The sequence below is a fragment of the Amphiura filiformis genome, chromosome 4, assembly GCF_039555335.1.
Source record: "Amphiura filiformis chromosome 4, Afil_fr2py, whole genome shotgun sequence".
Classification (NCBI taxonomy): domain Eukaryota; kingdom Metazoa; phylum Echinodermata; class Ophiuroidea; order Amphilepidida; family Amphiuridae; genus Amphiura; species Amphiura filiformis.
The window spans coordinates 72,526,188-72,542,575 of record NC_092631.1 but is presented as its reverse complement, the minus strand read 5'-3'; the positions used below and the strand labels follow the sequence as shown (position 1 = coordinate 72,542,575).

At 37.0% G+C, this 16,388-nt stretch overlaps 1 protein-coding gene across 2 annotated transcripts in view; it reads left to right on the top strand.

Moving 5' to 3' along the window:
* Positions 1 to 290: 290 nt before the first annotated feature.
* The window catches only part of LOC140151373 (protein PHTF2-like), a 43,545-nt gene continuing 27,447 nt past the window's right edge, over positions 291 to 16,388 (top strand). For both annotated transcript variants that reach the window (XR_011858933.1, XM_072173684.1), the window contains exons 1-8: positions 291 to 432; positions 4,880 to 4,936; positions 9,688 to 9,763; positions 10,964 to 11,060; positions 12,148 to 12,259; positions 12,980 to 13,101; positions 13,687 to 14,423; positions 15,251 to 15,480. Coding sequence is in view for 1 of the 2 variants with exons in the window: in XM_072173684.1 (XP_072029785.1) it covers positions 394 to 432; positions 4,880 to 4,936; positions 9,688 to 9,763; positions 10,964 to 11,060; positions 12,148 to 12,259; positions 12,980 to 13,101; positions 13,687 to 14,423; positions 15,251 to 15,480 (1,470 nt within the window). In the remaining variant the exon portion in view is untranslated. The remainder of the gene's footprint in view (positions 433 to 4,879; positions 4,937 to 9,687; positions 9,764 to 10,963; positions 11,061 to 12,147; positions 12,260 to 12,979; positions 13,102 to 13,686; positions 14,424 to 15,250; positions 15,481 to 16,388) is intronic.

The window sequence follows — 16,388 nt, the reverse complement described above, 5'->3', positions numbered from 1 at the left end:
AGTGTTTTTACTCTCGAGGAATAAATCAGTTTGACTGTGGACTGATTTACTCTGAAGAAAAAACAAATATTTCTATAAAAACTTTAATTCCTTACTTTCTAAGTAAGCTATAAAATACTTGATGGAAGATACATTGATCAGAAATTTTTCTCAGCAGAAAAAAAAATTTCAATTGAGAATTTTGGATAATTGATTGGTAAAGAAATCTAGAACCACTATCTACTATGTCAATTTGTCATGTTTGTTGTAAACACACGTCTACCCTGGATGAATTTTAGTTACTGAATTTACACCTTTTTGAAGTGTTAAAAGTGATATCCTGTCATTTTTTACATTCAAACAAAGCAATAGAACATAAGCTCATGATTGTAACTATTGTATGACGTGAGAGGAATGGGGCTCAATGAGGCGATTTCTACCTTCCAACAAAAGGTGAGTGTATCATTAACATTCATGGTTTATTATTATTATTATTTTTTACTTTTTGGCTTGCCCAAGGTTAGCGAGTCCAGTGGAAAATGGAATTCAATATATAACACCCCCAAATTTGGTATCAATGACAAGATAATTAAAAAAGAAAGACAGTGGTGCAAAAATCAGCGTAATACATGAAAGTATGGAGGAGTTATGTCTATTTTAAGGTTTCAAGATGGTGGTTTTTTGTCTGTCAACTTTCTTTCTGGTCATACAGAATTTGTGTAACATATTTGGTTGAAAGAAAGAAAGAAAGAAAAGGAGCAAAGGAGGAAGAAAGGAAGGAAGGAAAGAAAGAGAAAAGGGAGGATGAAAGAAAGGAAGGAAGGAAAGAGAAAGGAGGAAGAAAGAAATAAAGGAGAAAGAAAGGAAGGAAAGAGAAATGAATGAAAGGAGGGAGAAAGAAAGAAAGGAGGAAGAAAGAAAGGAAAGAAAGGGGGAAGAAAGAAAGCAAAGAGGAGGAAGAAAGGAGGAAGGAAGGAAGGAAAGAGAAAAGGAGGAAGAAAGAAAGGAAGAAAAGGAGGAAGAAAGAAAGGAAAGAGAAAGAAAGAAGGGAAGGATGAAGAAAGAAAGGAAAGGAGGAAGAAAGGAAGAAGAAAGAAATTGTAACCCCTTTCCATAAGAAAGAAAGAGTAACCCCTTTCCATAAGAAAGAAAGGAAGGAAGAAAGAAAGAGTAACCCCTTTCCATAAGAAAGAAATCTTGAGTAACCCCTTTCCATAAGAAAAAAAGAGTAACCCCTTTCCACAACCCATGGTGCTTCAGCACACCTAACAATTCAATTCTATAAAAATGGAACATTATACTGTTCTGAACTGCAATGCATCATGGGAAGGCATTTGATACAATAACAGTAGCCCCAACATACTACACTACATTACGACTACGCTATAGTTCGGCACATGTAGAATCAGAATATTTTTGTCAGTTTTTGAGTTCAAGATGCAATGGTTCTTTCTCAAGACGCAAGCTAACGACTATCATATCCATTGAACACGTATTCAAGTGCAAGGAACAAAATCTGGCTTCTTTAGACTAAATCAATTACGGGAGATATCCATCATTTTCTACCCCGGTATCCAAAGATTTATCGTCTGAATATCAAATCGTGCATAGCACATTCACGTGTATCGATCTCGGGTATTCATTTCAGTGTCTCTGCTGTATAATGTAATTATTAAGCAGTTCTGAACTGCAATGCATCATGGAAAGGCATTTGATACAATAACAGTAGCCCCTACATACTACACTACATTACGACTGCGCTATAGTTCGGCACATGTAAAATCAGAATATTTTTGTCAGTTTTTGAGTTCAAGATGCAATGGTTCTTTCTCAAGACGCAAGCTAACGACTATCATATCCATTGAACACGTATTCAAGTGCAAGGAACAAAATCTGGCTTCTTTAGACTAAATCAATTACGGGAGATATCCATCATTTTCTACCCCGGTATCCAAAGATTTATCGTCTGAATATCAAATCGTGCATAGCACATTCACGTGTATCGATCTCGGGTATTCATTTCAGTGTCTCTGCTGTATAATGTAATTATTAACCGGGCGATGTCGGTGTGCGGTGTACTCTGCAACTCCTTTGAGGTTATGCGTGTGAAATACAACCAATACAAGCATGACAAGATGCAGCAGAAGAGGCTTTCCACACAGCGAACAATAAACAATAAATGAAATCCAATGTTAGCATATATTTGCGCAAGTGCCTGATAGCCTATCTTTAGAAGTGATACTTTCAGGCTTTAAATGTTAGCAAGAAACAAAAATCGGCCCAAAGGAAAGATTTAAATCGTGAAATTGATCGCCACATCTTGATGGATTCACATTATCCTCCGGCGGAAAACTGTTTATTACAACGTCTACTAGTGGACTGATTTTTAAATCCACTATCATCAAACTAATGAAAACTGTAAACTACAATTAAAAGAAAAAATACTAAATATTGCTTAGTTTCAATGATGCTTACCGATGAAGTCGCTTGATGGTGTATTTCCGATCATTTTGCAACGTAGTTGAAAAATATTTCCAAGACTTGAGGTCGCCATTAGGCATGGCCCGGTAACCTGGATACAAATTTAACTCAATCAATCGACGATCGTCCAACTCAGTTCACCTGAGTCACCACATGGTGTGCCGAATGAATGGAATCAGTGTTGGAACAAGGATTGCTACTTGTAAACAAATCGTTTCGCCGGCACGTTTTAAGAAATTAAATTTACGATCTTTTGACAATTACCGGTAGTTAGGGATCGTTTTATTTTAATTTCTGGCATGATAGACATGTAGATTGAGAATGTGGGTTAAAGATAAGCCACTCTGTGTCCTCATTTTGCAACTAAAATAGGTTTCTGATAAAGCTTAAAGCGGGGGGGGCATGGGGAGGGAAAGTCAGAACTCTTGAAACAGCCTTTCTTGGCACGTGGTTGTAAAGGGCTTTGCTATGTTGGAGACGGGTAGGGCGTTAGACTTGCTGCAAGAACTTCAACGCCGGTATGGCCACACGATCGTTCACAATCTTGTGCATCATGGTCAATCTTGATGCTTTCCAGCATAGTTGCAGACTGTCCCATTGAAGCTTGGCTAAGATCTTGGTCACACTACTGTGTGGAGAGTAATCTTTGCAGGGCTTCAAGTTTATTCCTACATATATACCAATTATGCGTTATTAGTTTTGCTGTGACACACATTTAGAGAAACTGACCAGTAGTTATAGCTGCCATGTTCTTATAATCCGCTCCTCAAGATTCTTAGCAGACAGCCAATCCGTATACCGTACTGACGCAAGTATAGTCCCACCCCGTTTTTGGTTGAACATTTTTCAAAAAAAAAATTTTGTTTTTTTTTAAGTTATTTATTTTTTTCGGATCATTCATGGTTAATTAAAAAAAAATATTGTAGGCCTATGTGTTTTGAATAAAATTGTACTCATGTCATACTCTATATTAATGATTTCAAATTTTTTTTTTTTAAAATTTAAATCAACCATGAATGATCCTAGCATTTAGGTCTAGGTCCAGGGACACTCCAAAGCCGAAAAAATAAATAACTTTAAAAAAACAAGAAAGAAAAAAAAAAAAATGTTAATTTCTGAAATTTTTCAAAAATTTGGGGGTGGGACTTTACTCGAAGGTGGGACTATACTCACGTCATTACAGTAACTCCACTCGCGTATGACCAGGTGAATATCGCCTGCAACACCGGGGCAGGCTAGTGTTGTATGCATGAGGTCAGGGCCTGAAGCTTTGTTCAGTCCTGCTAGTGCTAGCAGCTTCTCAGTTAGGAGCTCGTAACTTCTCCTTGTTCCTAATACCCCTTCTCCCAGAAACCACTGGACATAATCAGCCCTCTGTTGGATCACACGCTCAGCATTCCGACCTTCAGGGACGCCTTCACCTAGCTTCAGAGCTTCAGGAGCATACCATCCAGTGAACGAGCGAGTCAGTGTGCTGCCTGATATCACTGATTCACCTTTTAAGTTCAGCGTTGATGGCCTCCAATGACATCAGTTGATTTTTATCCACAATCTGTTGAAGAGAGTTCTTCATGTAGTTGAAGACCACTTTCCTTGTCTTGATATGGCATACATTGTAACGTCTGCTTTGACGGACATAGACAACAATGATTGATCACACTGTCTGTTGTTCCACACTAAATTAGGCCTCAGCAACCTGGATGTAGTCTATGTCATTCTCAAATGCATCAATTATACGGTTTCTATCTTGATTTAAAATGTGACTGTAGGGTCCTCTTTGTCTCACTGCCATATTGTGATAACTGTTATAATGTATGTGGTCAGAATAAATTGAGACATGTCTGTTTGGATCTGTATCAGCAATGTACATTGTAAAAGAACTCAAGCCCAGTGGTTCAAATGTAAACTATATGTATCCAAACATGAAGGCCTACATGTACAATGCATTATTATAACATATGATTATGAAGGACAAATTGCTTTGATCAAAGCACAAAAAGTACTGAGCAAAGACTAATTATATTTGTGCAAGTACATGTACATGTCCTTGCACCAGGTGAGATAATTTCAATGCCCTTTGGAACAAAATCAAATGACCAATGAATGAAATAAAGTACTTTGAAATATAATGATCTTTTGACGAAATATATTGCACCAAAATGCCTAATTCAATAATTTTAGAAGAATTCCTCTTAAGCGGATGTGAAATATAATAAAAAAGTGTTAAATTAAATGGGAAAATCTATATGATATATATTTAATGGTAACCTCCAAAAGATATCCCACCCAATTTTGGACTTTGCCATAATGACAATTTTGGAAAAAAAGAAAGATAAAAACAACCCTGGCATCCTCAGCAGATTTATTTTTTATAAGTTTTAATGTAATCCCAACTTTTCCCTTATGTTTTACTCTGCAGATTGGTGCCTATGATAAAGAATTATGGGAGGAGCATGTGGAAGAAAAGGAATTACTGGTAATGTGTACTTTGTTGTTGTTCTGTTATTTTTTAAAAACATTAACAGCACTTTTTTATGGAAAAATGGCGTGGAGGAGTTTGTCATACTTTATACACACCTCGTTAAAGCTGAGACTATTTCATTTCATTTCATTTTATTAGAAAAAGCATCGTGGCCCTAAGGCCAAATTGAGCAATTTTTACAAAATTTAAAGACATCAAAATATTACTAAATTACAAATACAAAATATATAAACAACAAATTTAAATTTAAATAATGCACGATAAAAGATGAAAAAACTTGCACATATAAAGCAAAAATGGATATTGCCACATATTAAAACATCAGCATGCAGGTGTGAGTCGGCTCCGGGAGTCGGTGTGGGTGGAAAAGGGGTACACAGGTGAAGGGTGCATGAGCGCACGCACCCCGATGCACACACAACGGCATGCCAGCACACATGATCCCTTCATCTCTGAACCCATACAACACCCAACCACCACAGAAAAAAGCCACTCACACCTGCACACAATATATACTCACACACACACTCACATACCTAATTCACACCACACATATCACTGGGCTCAAACAAACTCCAAAAACACCTGGTACTCCCTCGTGCTCCCACTCACACATACAAATAAAGAGATCATAATAAATTATATAAATAATGACACCTGCATACATGTAATACATCAAAACTGTTTAAAAGCACTAAAAATGGCAAATGCAAAAGGATAACTACTGATTCAATAAATTAATAAAATATGGCACTGGACTATTAGCAAACCTGGATGTTCTGACAGGAATTTTTGATATTGCACTTGAATTGCGGAGATTTCTTCCATGGGCTTCAAACCTAGTGGGGGGAATGAGATGACTAGTACGAGCATTGGTTGATAGCCCTTCAGCAAATGAATGACAGAGTAATTCTCTTCTGTTAGTTAAAAATCAAGATTGCACGAAGTAATTGCATCATCATAAGATGTATAGTTCCAACCAAGTATTGTCCTACATGCCCGTTTTTTTTTCTTTCAATATCAGCAGATTGTTTTGATGTAATACTTGAGTGCCAAACCACAGCAGCATATTCGAGAACTGGTCTAAGGTAACTTTTAAGAACAATGGTGAGCTCATCTTGAGAGAAGCCAAATTTTTTTAAAGTGCGAAGCATAAAAAGACGCCTATTGGCTCTGGTAAGCATATCATTAACCTGGGCGTCCCATTTAAGATCATTTTGTAACCAGAGACCGAGCACTTTCGCTTTGTCAACATAAGGAAGAGGCTCATTACCAATTCTCAAATCTGTGTGTAGTGGCTCTGATCTACCAAAATTAACAAGAAGAGCCTGGCATTTGGATGGGTTTAATTTAAGGCAATTGTTTTTGGCCCACTCAGTAAAATCATTCAAATCATCTTGAAGACAGCCTTTAACATTACGATGACGGTTCTCACCAAAGGTCATGTCATCAACGTATTTCCAGTATTGTGATTTGGCATCTGTGGCAGCATCATTAATAACAATTTGGAATCCAATAGGACCCAGTTTTGCCTTGAGGAACCCCCTTTGACCGTAACATACCCAGATAAAGAATCATTGAATTTCACACACTGCTGCCTGTTGTGCAAAAAATCACAAATCCATGGCACAATGGTTCTTCTCACACCAACTTCGATCATTTTCTCAATTAACAAGGTGTGATTGATGAGATCGAACGCTTTTGAGAAATCTGTCAGAACCACTGTGCCAACGTTGTGATTTTTTTTCCGCACCCTGGTGGAGAAAATGCATGAGATTAACTAAATAATGGCTGGTAGAAACTCCAGAAACATTGCCAAACTGTTTGATGTCAATAAAATTCTCAATGTCTTCCAAGATCCATTTACAGATAAAACCCTCAGCAATTTTGGAGAAAATTGAAGTGAGAGACACAGGCCTAAGTTTTTCAACATTAGGGGGGCTGGTCTTTGGAACTGGCACAATTATTGCTTTTTTCCATTGGGTGGGCACAATTCCCTCCTTGTAGGAGGAATTTAAAATATCTGTGAGTGGAATACTGAGTTCATAAGCAAATTCACGCACCAATTGAGGTTTAAAACCATCGGGGCCACCAGCTTTAGATGGATTCACTTTCTTAAGTTCAGAGTAAACATCCCATGGGTAGAGATGAGGGACTGGATTTTTTTTTTTTAAATAAGCAGGAAGCTTAGCCAGGACAAGAGGCTCAATGTGGGCTGACACACTAGCGAACATGTTGTTAATAGTGTTAGCCTTACCTGTAGAGTCATCGTCATCTACTCCTGGGACACTCACTCTGAGCTCAGATTTGTTGTTATTTGTGACAATTTTTATCTGCTGGTGCCACTTACGGGGCTCAGTTTTTGGAGAGATCTAATTCTCTGAGCATGATATGTTAACTTAGCTTTAGTAATCTCTTTGAACCTTGTTACGTAATTTACGCCACTCAACAGGGTTAACCTCAAAAGCCAATTGGCGTTTCTTAATCAACTTCTTAATATATGGCGTGATCCATGGTTTATCATTATTGTGAATCTTTTTCTTTTTAATTGGGAAACACTCTTCAGAAGCAGAATCAAGCATGGCATAAAACCTATCAACTTTGCTCTGAGAACCCTCGCATTCAAGGATTTCATGCCAGTCTTGTTTCTGAATCCATGAACCAAAGCGATTAATTCCATCCTCAGTGATGGGACGACCAACATGTGTATTTTAACAGAGTTATTTCTATTTGAAATCACTTTCGGATTCCATAAGACACCCTTGTGATCACTGCTCCCTATTGGAGAAATAGCAAAGGATCACTGTACTGTTCAACGAGTTTACTGTTCAGTAATCACAAGATCTAAAATTGCATTTTCACGAGTATTGAAGTTTACAATTTGAAACAAATCATTTCCCCTCATGATGGGGTAAACTTTCATGCGTTAAAGTCACCTGTTATTATAATACCAATCTCGGGATATTTTGAACGTAAAGAGTCCACACTTTGTAGTAGGTGATCAGACAGTAGTTCTTGATGTGGCGAGTCAGTTGTAATATACACAGCACACACAGCGATGGCAGAAATACCACGAGGCAGTCGTTTAGGACGCATCAGTACCCATGTACATTCCAGTTGGACTGGGACCACAATGTCAGCAATATAAGAAGTTGGAATGTCTTGTCTGACGTAGATAGCTACAACCCCGCCGCGCTTGTGTTCGCGACTCTTGGAAAATAGGGTGTAACCTCCCAAGTCCACTTGATGATCAGGGATGGTACTCTTAAACCACGATTCACTAACCACAGCAATGTCAACATTATTAAGTTCAAATATCACTGAGGCCTCATCAAGTTTGTTAACGAGAGACCGGGCATTTGTCATGAATAAAGTTGGCAACATGGTACCACATGAATTATTTTGCTGGGTGGTATTGCAAGGATCAAGAGAAATGTTGGTGAGAGTTCTTGGGCGGAAGTCGCAAGAATCAGCATTAATATCATGGTTATCAGAATCACTACGGTTGGTTACTACAACAGGGATATTTCTCCTTCTGTTTCTACCTCCTCGGCGTCCACGCTGGCGTTGTAAAATACCAAGGGATGTAATGTTATCAACAGTTTGTTTTGGAAGTCTGCTTTTCTTTCTAAGTGCAAGTAACTCCTCACGGGTGTAAGAAATTACAAAGTCAGAACTGTTAACAGGGGCTATAATACCATAGTTTGAATCAGTATTATTCTTAAGCTGAGTGTTGTGAAGGCTACCTATATCATTCTGATGCCAGTGTTCACCGATGTCATTGTGTAAGCTTAACTGATGTGAGCCTACATGTAAACTGTTGCAAGGCTGCAGAATTTTGCACCGTAATTGATGAGAATCATGTCGAGTTTCAGCTTCAAAAGCTGGAAGATTTTTGATATATTGCACAGTCAGGTACTCACATAGTTTATTATACAGATCAACTTGATTGATGTAAACAAGGCTGGTAAACAAGACAAACGAAAATAAACGAGGAAAAACGGAGAACAAAATCATGTTGCTGGCATCAGCTGAGGTGCGCCATCTATTTCAGTTTACTAGTTTACTAGTCCTAGGTTAAAGCAAGACTGTGCAGCAGATCAAATTGATGACTTCAACCATTTTTGTTACTTAGCTGTTTATTGTGATAGTATTAGTAGTTTATGACTGAATATTATTTTGGGATTTTATTGTAGTGCAAATGAAAAAATGCACAGTCACACCCTTTATTTTTTTCATCAGAACAATCCACGATCCTGAAGAGGGAGTGCGTTGTAGTGGGAAAACATTAAAGGGCTAGTGCATTGATTTTTGTCATTTGCACATCAACAAAATCTTATCAGTCATTTATCTCACTCATAATCATTATAAAATCCATTGTTGTTATAATTTTGTTGTAAAGACCCAGGTATATAAAAATTACTAAATCAAAAGTAGCATAAAAGTCCATCATTGGCAGCCCAGAATTGCTCCCTTGTAATTAAATGGACCAACCCAACCGCACTACATAGATGGGTGCACATCATGCAGTCAGATGCTAATTATCATGCAAAACAAACTTTCGGAAGGTCAGCGGCCATTGGTTCATTACTTCATGAATATTAATATTGTATCAGCGGCTATTGGTTCATTACTTCATGAATATTAATATTGTATCAGCGGCTATTGGTTCATTACTTCATGAATATTAATATTGTATATTGATAAAAAAATATAACAATTAAATTACATTTTTCCACCTGCAGGGTCTGGGGCTCAACAAGGTTCGAATGCGAACAGGCCGGGTCAAAACAGAGCTCATTGATATTGATTTGGTCAGAGGTAAGTGGGTTGTTATGTTTAACACTGATATACATTGTACATACCAGTTCTTTTAAGAGGTTGTTAGTCTTTTGTCATCTTGGTGTCAAAGTAAAGCCCTACACTTAGGTCATAGTGATTGTAGTAATGAATTCACCGGATCATAACATAGATCTAAGAAATCAGCAGAATTACGGGCCTACAGGAAAAAATTCGGAACTGATGTTACTTGTGCACAACACTTGCAAAGCATTCTAGGGAGGATTATGATATTTTGTACCGGGTAGTAAGTATTTGTCACTTGGTGTGTACAACTTAATTAATTAAATCTATTTTGTTGTAGTTAAACCAAGTAAATGACACAATTAGTTGAAATTTGGTTCAACAATAAAATGATAAATAAATTGTGAGACAAATATCTAGCACTTCTGTTCTGATTGAAACATTTTGAAAACATTTTTCTGATATATGACCAAGCCATCATCTTTTCCTGTAAAGTTTTGAGGAGAACACATTTTAAGCATACATCACATATTTACTGCGTTGAAATGCACTTGTCTCTGATTGGCTGCTGTGGCGATCTGCTGTTGTCAAGTAGAAATTTATTAATGAACTTTGCGCCGTATGCGTTATTAGCGCCAACTTTCCAACATCACGGTACACGACAGTACGTGCTTGGTTAACAGTAATTTTGGTATAAGATAAAATTTAATCAGGACATGATGTGTACATTGAAATGAACCAAGCCAAGCATAAACTTGGTTTTATTCAGAATCATTTTATATTGTTGTCTAGTCATGACTATTGACTAAGACTATTTACAGGTACTGTAAAAAACGTTGAAATTATCGCTTGATTAATTTGTACAATTTAGCACATTTGCTGATTTTACATTTACAAAAAGAAATGTCAACACATTGTCATTTTCGATTTTCCAATGTACATGTAGCTGCTTGGAGAATAAAAATAGTGCAAAAATTGGGCTATTCTAGTTGAAATCCATAACCCCCTATGGAAGACATGACCTTCATCTCCTGCACAGGGAGTGTGAATTTCAAATGGTGTTACCTAAAAGGGTGACTCCATTTGAAATCTGCACCCCCGTTTGGGAGATTAATGTTATGTTTGCCATAGGGGGTATATGAATTTCAACTAGAATAGTCCATATAGTTCAGATCAATGATGACTTTCATATTTGAATGCTTTTGTATTGCATTGTAGGTTCAACATTCACCAAGGCCAAACCAGAGCATGCATGGCTGGCATGTGCAAGGAAAGGTTTCCTGAGGGTGGTATTCTTCCCTTTGTATTACAAATGGTAGGTTTGGAAACTGCTGAGTCATATCACAACAAGTCTAAAGTACAATTCTGGAAAAAAAAAGTTGACCCACTTTAAAGGCACATTAACAGATTTTCAGGATATATTTTATTTTCCCACAAATTTTGTTTCATGATGGCCCTACTACATGCATGAATGACTGATTACGATCAGTTACTGCAAATTGTCCGCAGAAGAACAACTCTGCCCTTCCTTGACTAACATAGTGGGATGTAGAAATAATCATAATAACAAAAAGGTTTGACTTTGTTTTAGTAAAAAAAATGGACTTTGCCAAAGATTCCCTCTATGCCCATTTGATGCTTAAACTGTTTTGCATGGAAAGGAATACTTTCAAACACTTTTTGTGTGTTTTCAAGTTGAAAATATATCGAATAATGAAATATTTGGATATAATAAAATATTTAATCAAGAATTTATTTGGGCTTTATGGGAAACAAGGGATTGACTTTCATCAGCTCAAGTGCTGAATCTGCTGATGAAAAATTATTGGATCCATTTCATGTTAAATTCATGTATCACATTATGAAATCAAAATATGATATTCTAAACAAAAAATCACATACTTTTGAGAAGGTACACAAGTGTAAGTTGAGTCTTCATTGATGCGCATAAACAAAACAAGTGAACTTTTGCCTATAAAATAAATAGATAAATAAATGTTGGTATTTATACAGCGCCTTTCACATGTGCACATGTACCAAAGTGCTTTACATTTATTCCGCTATCGTTAGAACGTGTCAGCTGCCATACAATGTCCAAGGCATATTCATACCATTGGGTGGCGCTCAATGGACAATATTCGTAACAGCTCCCTCCCCATTTCACCCCTGGGTAGAGAGAGGCAAGTTAGGTTAAGTGCCTTGCCCAAGAGCACAACATGGTGGCACCGCGAGGGCTTGAACTCGCAATCCAGAGCCCGTACCGCTGCGCCACTATGCCCTTTATAAGAAGTTCAACCAAATATCAAGTTAAAATGTGATTAGTAACACATTTCTTTTCAGTGAGTATAATGCTTAACAATATTTTGAATTCTACTAATTCTACATGTTTGTTTCAACTACAGGTGGAAACAGCAGATGGCTACATGGATGATGTGTGTGTCTTTTACTCTTTATCTTCTACAAATCTTATTGATTACCATCTACTTTCTCTATGTTCCTGAGAATAATAATCAGGTATGTGCAGATGTATGTCTGGATCCAGTGTATGAATTAAAGGGGAATACAGTCATTTAGTTTCAGTAACCAAACATAAGACCAACTTGTAAATATTTTGAAAGAAAATGCAAGTTGTGATTAAAAACCTGACCCTGCTAATGAATTTGATTCAAAACTGTTTTCTTCATTATTAGTAAACAGAGCACCCTCAAATATAGGGATTGTGTGTTGTTTCTTCTACTGCATAATTAGTATACATACAGGCCTTTCTCCTTCAAGTGTGAAAAGTTCATAAGATTTAGTTATTATTTAAGGATGTCAAAAAGTTTTAATTTTGCTGTTGGCAATTTGCTGGTGGGCTGAAGGTCAACTTGCTTATACTTCTTGGTTATCTACCTGACACTTGAGTTCCCCACAAATGGCAACACTCTTTAGCTGGGTCTGTATTACATCTATTTCAGACCTATTATAGTCTTGAACTAAGCTGTATTGAATATAATTGCAATTTACCCCCCTCCCATTACAACTCCAAGATGGAGTACAAGATGTTGATACAACTTTTTTTTAACTGAATAAGCTTCTATTTCACCTTATACTCCTGTTTTCAATTGACATTGCATAAGTCAATTTTAACTTCATATTTAATTGGCATTGCCTGTGCAAATTGTTCTGTAAAAACATTTTAGTTTTGTAAGAATCATACTATATATAATAATTGCAATTGTTTTCTGTCTTTAGGCAATCTACACTTCAGAAGTATTTACACCATTGATATTGATGCTAATACTAGGTACAGTCTACTCACAGGTAGTGTCTACCAATGTATCACATGCCAAGTCTGCACGTCGAGTAAAGAGGAGGTAAGTAATAAGGGAGGTGTTCCACAGGGTTCTTGTTGTGGTCCTATATACATGCATCTGAAATCGAAGTTGTGGATCAGAAACATTACAGAAACTTAACTCTTTCTGATTAATGTATTAATGTATTCCTATAAGTAAAATAGGAATGTTTATGACCAATAGAGAGTAATAGTATAAAAATATGGAATGCGATAACTAAGAGACCAAAAAAGAGGGTTGTCTTTGGAGGCTGTGTGTGTAGCTTTTAAAATTTTAATTAAACATATATTTTGTTTCCATATCATGAGAACTTTTGTAAAAATTTTAGTTCCATGTTTCAAAAACCTTTTTTGTTTTAGTTGTCAGGGAAAAAATTGCAGTTTGGCCATGAAGCAGTACATATTGTATAGCCTCATTTTGTAAAACATTAATCGCATGCATACCGCATTAATGTAATTCCATTTTCACCGGAGACAAACTTTTTTATGGCCTAAGATAAAAATTTCTACAAGAATCTTGCATGTCTACTTATTTGTATAAATGATATTTTTCACTTTGATATTTAATTCTTAGGCCAGTGGATTTTTTTTACTTATTTGTCAACAGAAGGCAACTCAAACAGCAATTACAGCAGCGCAAAGCCAAACCAAACCAAAAATCAAGTTCTTCTGATGCTGACTATCAAAAATCACGGTCACCGCCAAGACGTACCAATAAATGCCCGGCCCCAGTGCCCCCTGTTGATACCACAAAATTAGTTAATGGGATCTCATCCCGTGACCGCTTGACGCAACCATTCATAAAACCTCAGATAATTATCAGGGATGCCTCCCCAGCAAAAGCTAAGAAAAAATTTGTAGAAAGAACTACATTAAATGGGCATGCTTTTACAGAGGAAGAGGAGAGTGATTCAGATCAGAAGGGGCAGGACGCAAAAAAATATGTGCCTCATAAAAATGGTGATGTTACAACAGGGTGCGATGATGAAGTATTCACTGTCTTGAATACCCCTATTGATGCACAGGAGCATGCAGGGGAAATATGTGTGGCAAGCCAAGATGTGCTGGTCACAACAAATTCGGGAACCAGAGTGATTCAAAATGGAGTTGATATTGATAATAATTTGGAAGATTTGATTCAAAGAACGCATCATCAGAATGGGACCTGTAATGGTGATGATAAAGTGTGTGATAATGACAATGACGATCACAAACAGGTCAAAGGACAAAATGGTGGAGTGAGATTGAATGGTTGTCAACCCTCGGTGGAGAGTGAGGGGTATGTGTCTCCTAGGGCAGACATGGAACCAGGCAAGATTATTCCACCTAAAGTGTCCTTATTAGGTAAGTGGTGATGTTACATGCCAACATTTAGGTAGTGACCTGTTGACTGCCTCACCCTCCCTTTACCACCCTGGATACAGGGTCTTAGCTAGGATTTAACAAATGCCAGTCATTTTCACCAAAACTTGACCTTGAAAACATAAACCAGACCCCTGCACCTTCTGGGGGTTGAGCCACTTCAAATAGCTATTGCTATATTCTTGATTTATTAGTTTGGTCATGGTTTGAGTTCACAAAACTTACTCAAGCATTATTTTTAGAAGTTATTATCTGCCAGAGGAATTAATCTTTCCTGTCCCAGGAGCAAACTGCCTGGCCAAGAAGCACAGCTGAGCCTAAATAAATTGTGGTACCAAGGACAAATTAGGGACACACCATTAGATATTATCGGGGTGGGGTTTGGGAGGTTTTGGAGAAAAAAAAAATTTCGTCCACTAGTGAGACGAACAAAAAAACTTTACCCACTAGTGAGATGAAAAAAAAAATTGCCTCAATGATGAGTAAAAACAATTTCCCTCCCCAACTCTGTATAAAGGTGTACATTAAAATTGAAAAAGGCAGTGAAAAAAAAAATTCCGGTGCCTTCGGCGGTGGCGGCAAAAAAATATTCCTCCTGACCCTAACTCCCTAGCCCCCCCGATAATAACTAATGGTGATTAGTAGCTGTTTAAAAATGAAATGTATTAATGAAGAACATATATATGTATGATTAAATTATTTCTTTAATATCAAATAACCATAGGTCTGTGTTAGCATAAAGCTGGCATTTTGGTATATACCAAAGGGAAATTTCATCACCCTACCTATACCATTTTTTTATAAAACAGAAAGAGCCAAACAGTTTTCACCACCTCAAGAGGGCCTCTCGGACAACCCAATTCCAATGTCTGACAGTGAAGACACCACTGAGGAGAGAGATTCCCAGGAGAGCGGTACCAACGTGCGCCCTCGTGTGTTGGGAACAAGGAAAGGCAGGAGAACAATGTATCGAGGATACAGCTCTAATGATTCTGATGTGGATATATTACAGGATTCAGTCAGAAAGAAACTGTCAGAGGTTTGTGGACATGTGTGTTATTTGTTTGTTTGTTGTGACTTTAACTTACACTTATTTTTAAAAACTTTTGAGCATTTTGAGACCATACTGACATGCTAGGACTTAAATTAAAGGCAATCACTCTCTTAGGCCTTGATGCTGTTGTTTGGTATACAGGCATAATAATAATAATAATAATAATAAGATGCATTTATAAAGCGCATAATACAGAAAGGTTGCTATGCGTTGAACAACTTAAATTACACTTAACTTATGAGCATGAGAATTTTCAGTTTAAAAACTGAATTCAGTTTTTTTTTAAGTCAAAATTTCTGCAACTTGAAAAGAAATGAGGTTTTAAATTGAACTTTGGAATTTGAAACGTATAAATCATGTTAGGTCTAAGGCTGTGCTAACACTTTTCTTTGATGACTTTGGCCACAATTTTTTATTTCTTCAAATATCACAAGAATCTAAGCTAATTGAACATACAGTAGGTATAGCACCGCCTACCAGTGTTCTCCAAGTCTGTCAACAGTTAGTTCATTGAGTTTGACTGCTCCTAGTTTCAGTTGTGAGTTCATATTATTGAGATCTTTGTTTATCATGGAGATCCATTTTGTTGCTGGTCATCCTCTTGGTCTTTGGTGGGTCTTAGTGCTTCATATAGGACATAACAAGCTGGTGTAATTTCTGGCAATCTAAGCAGGTGACAGACCCATTTGAGTCTTCTTTTGGTACTTTTTGCTCAATTTCGTGCACATTTTCATTTTTTTTCCAGTTTTTTTTTAGGAAAGTGGGGTCTCATATCTGGGTATAGTAGTTAATGTTGCAGGTTAGAAAAGTTAATGTTGCACTCATGCAAAGCAGGATGAAACAATGCAAAAATACAGAGCAACAAAGCACCAATATCTCTACCCACTAAGAAT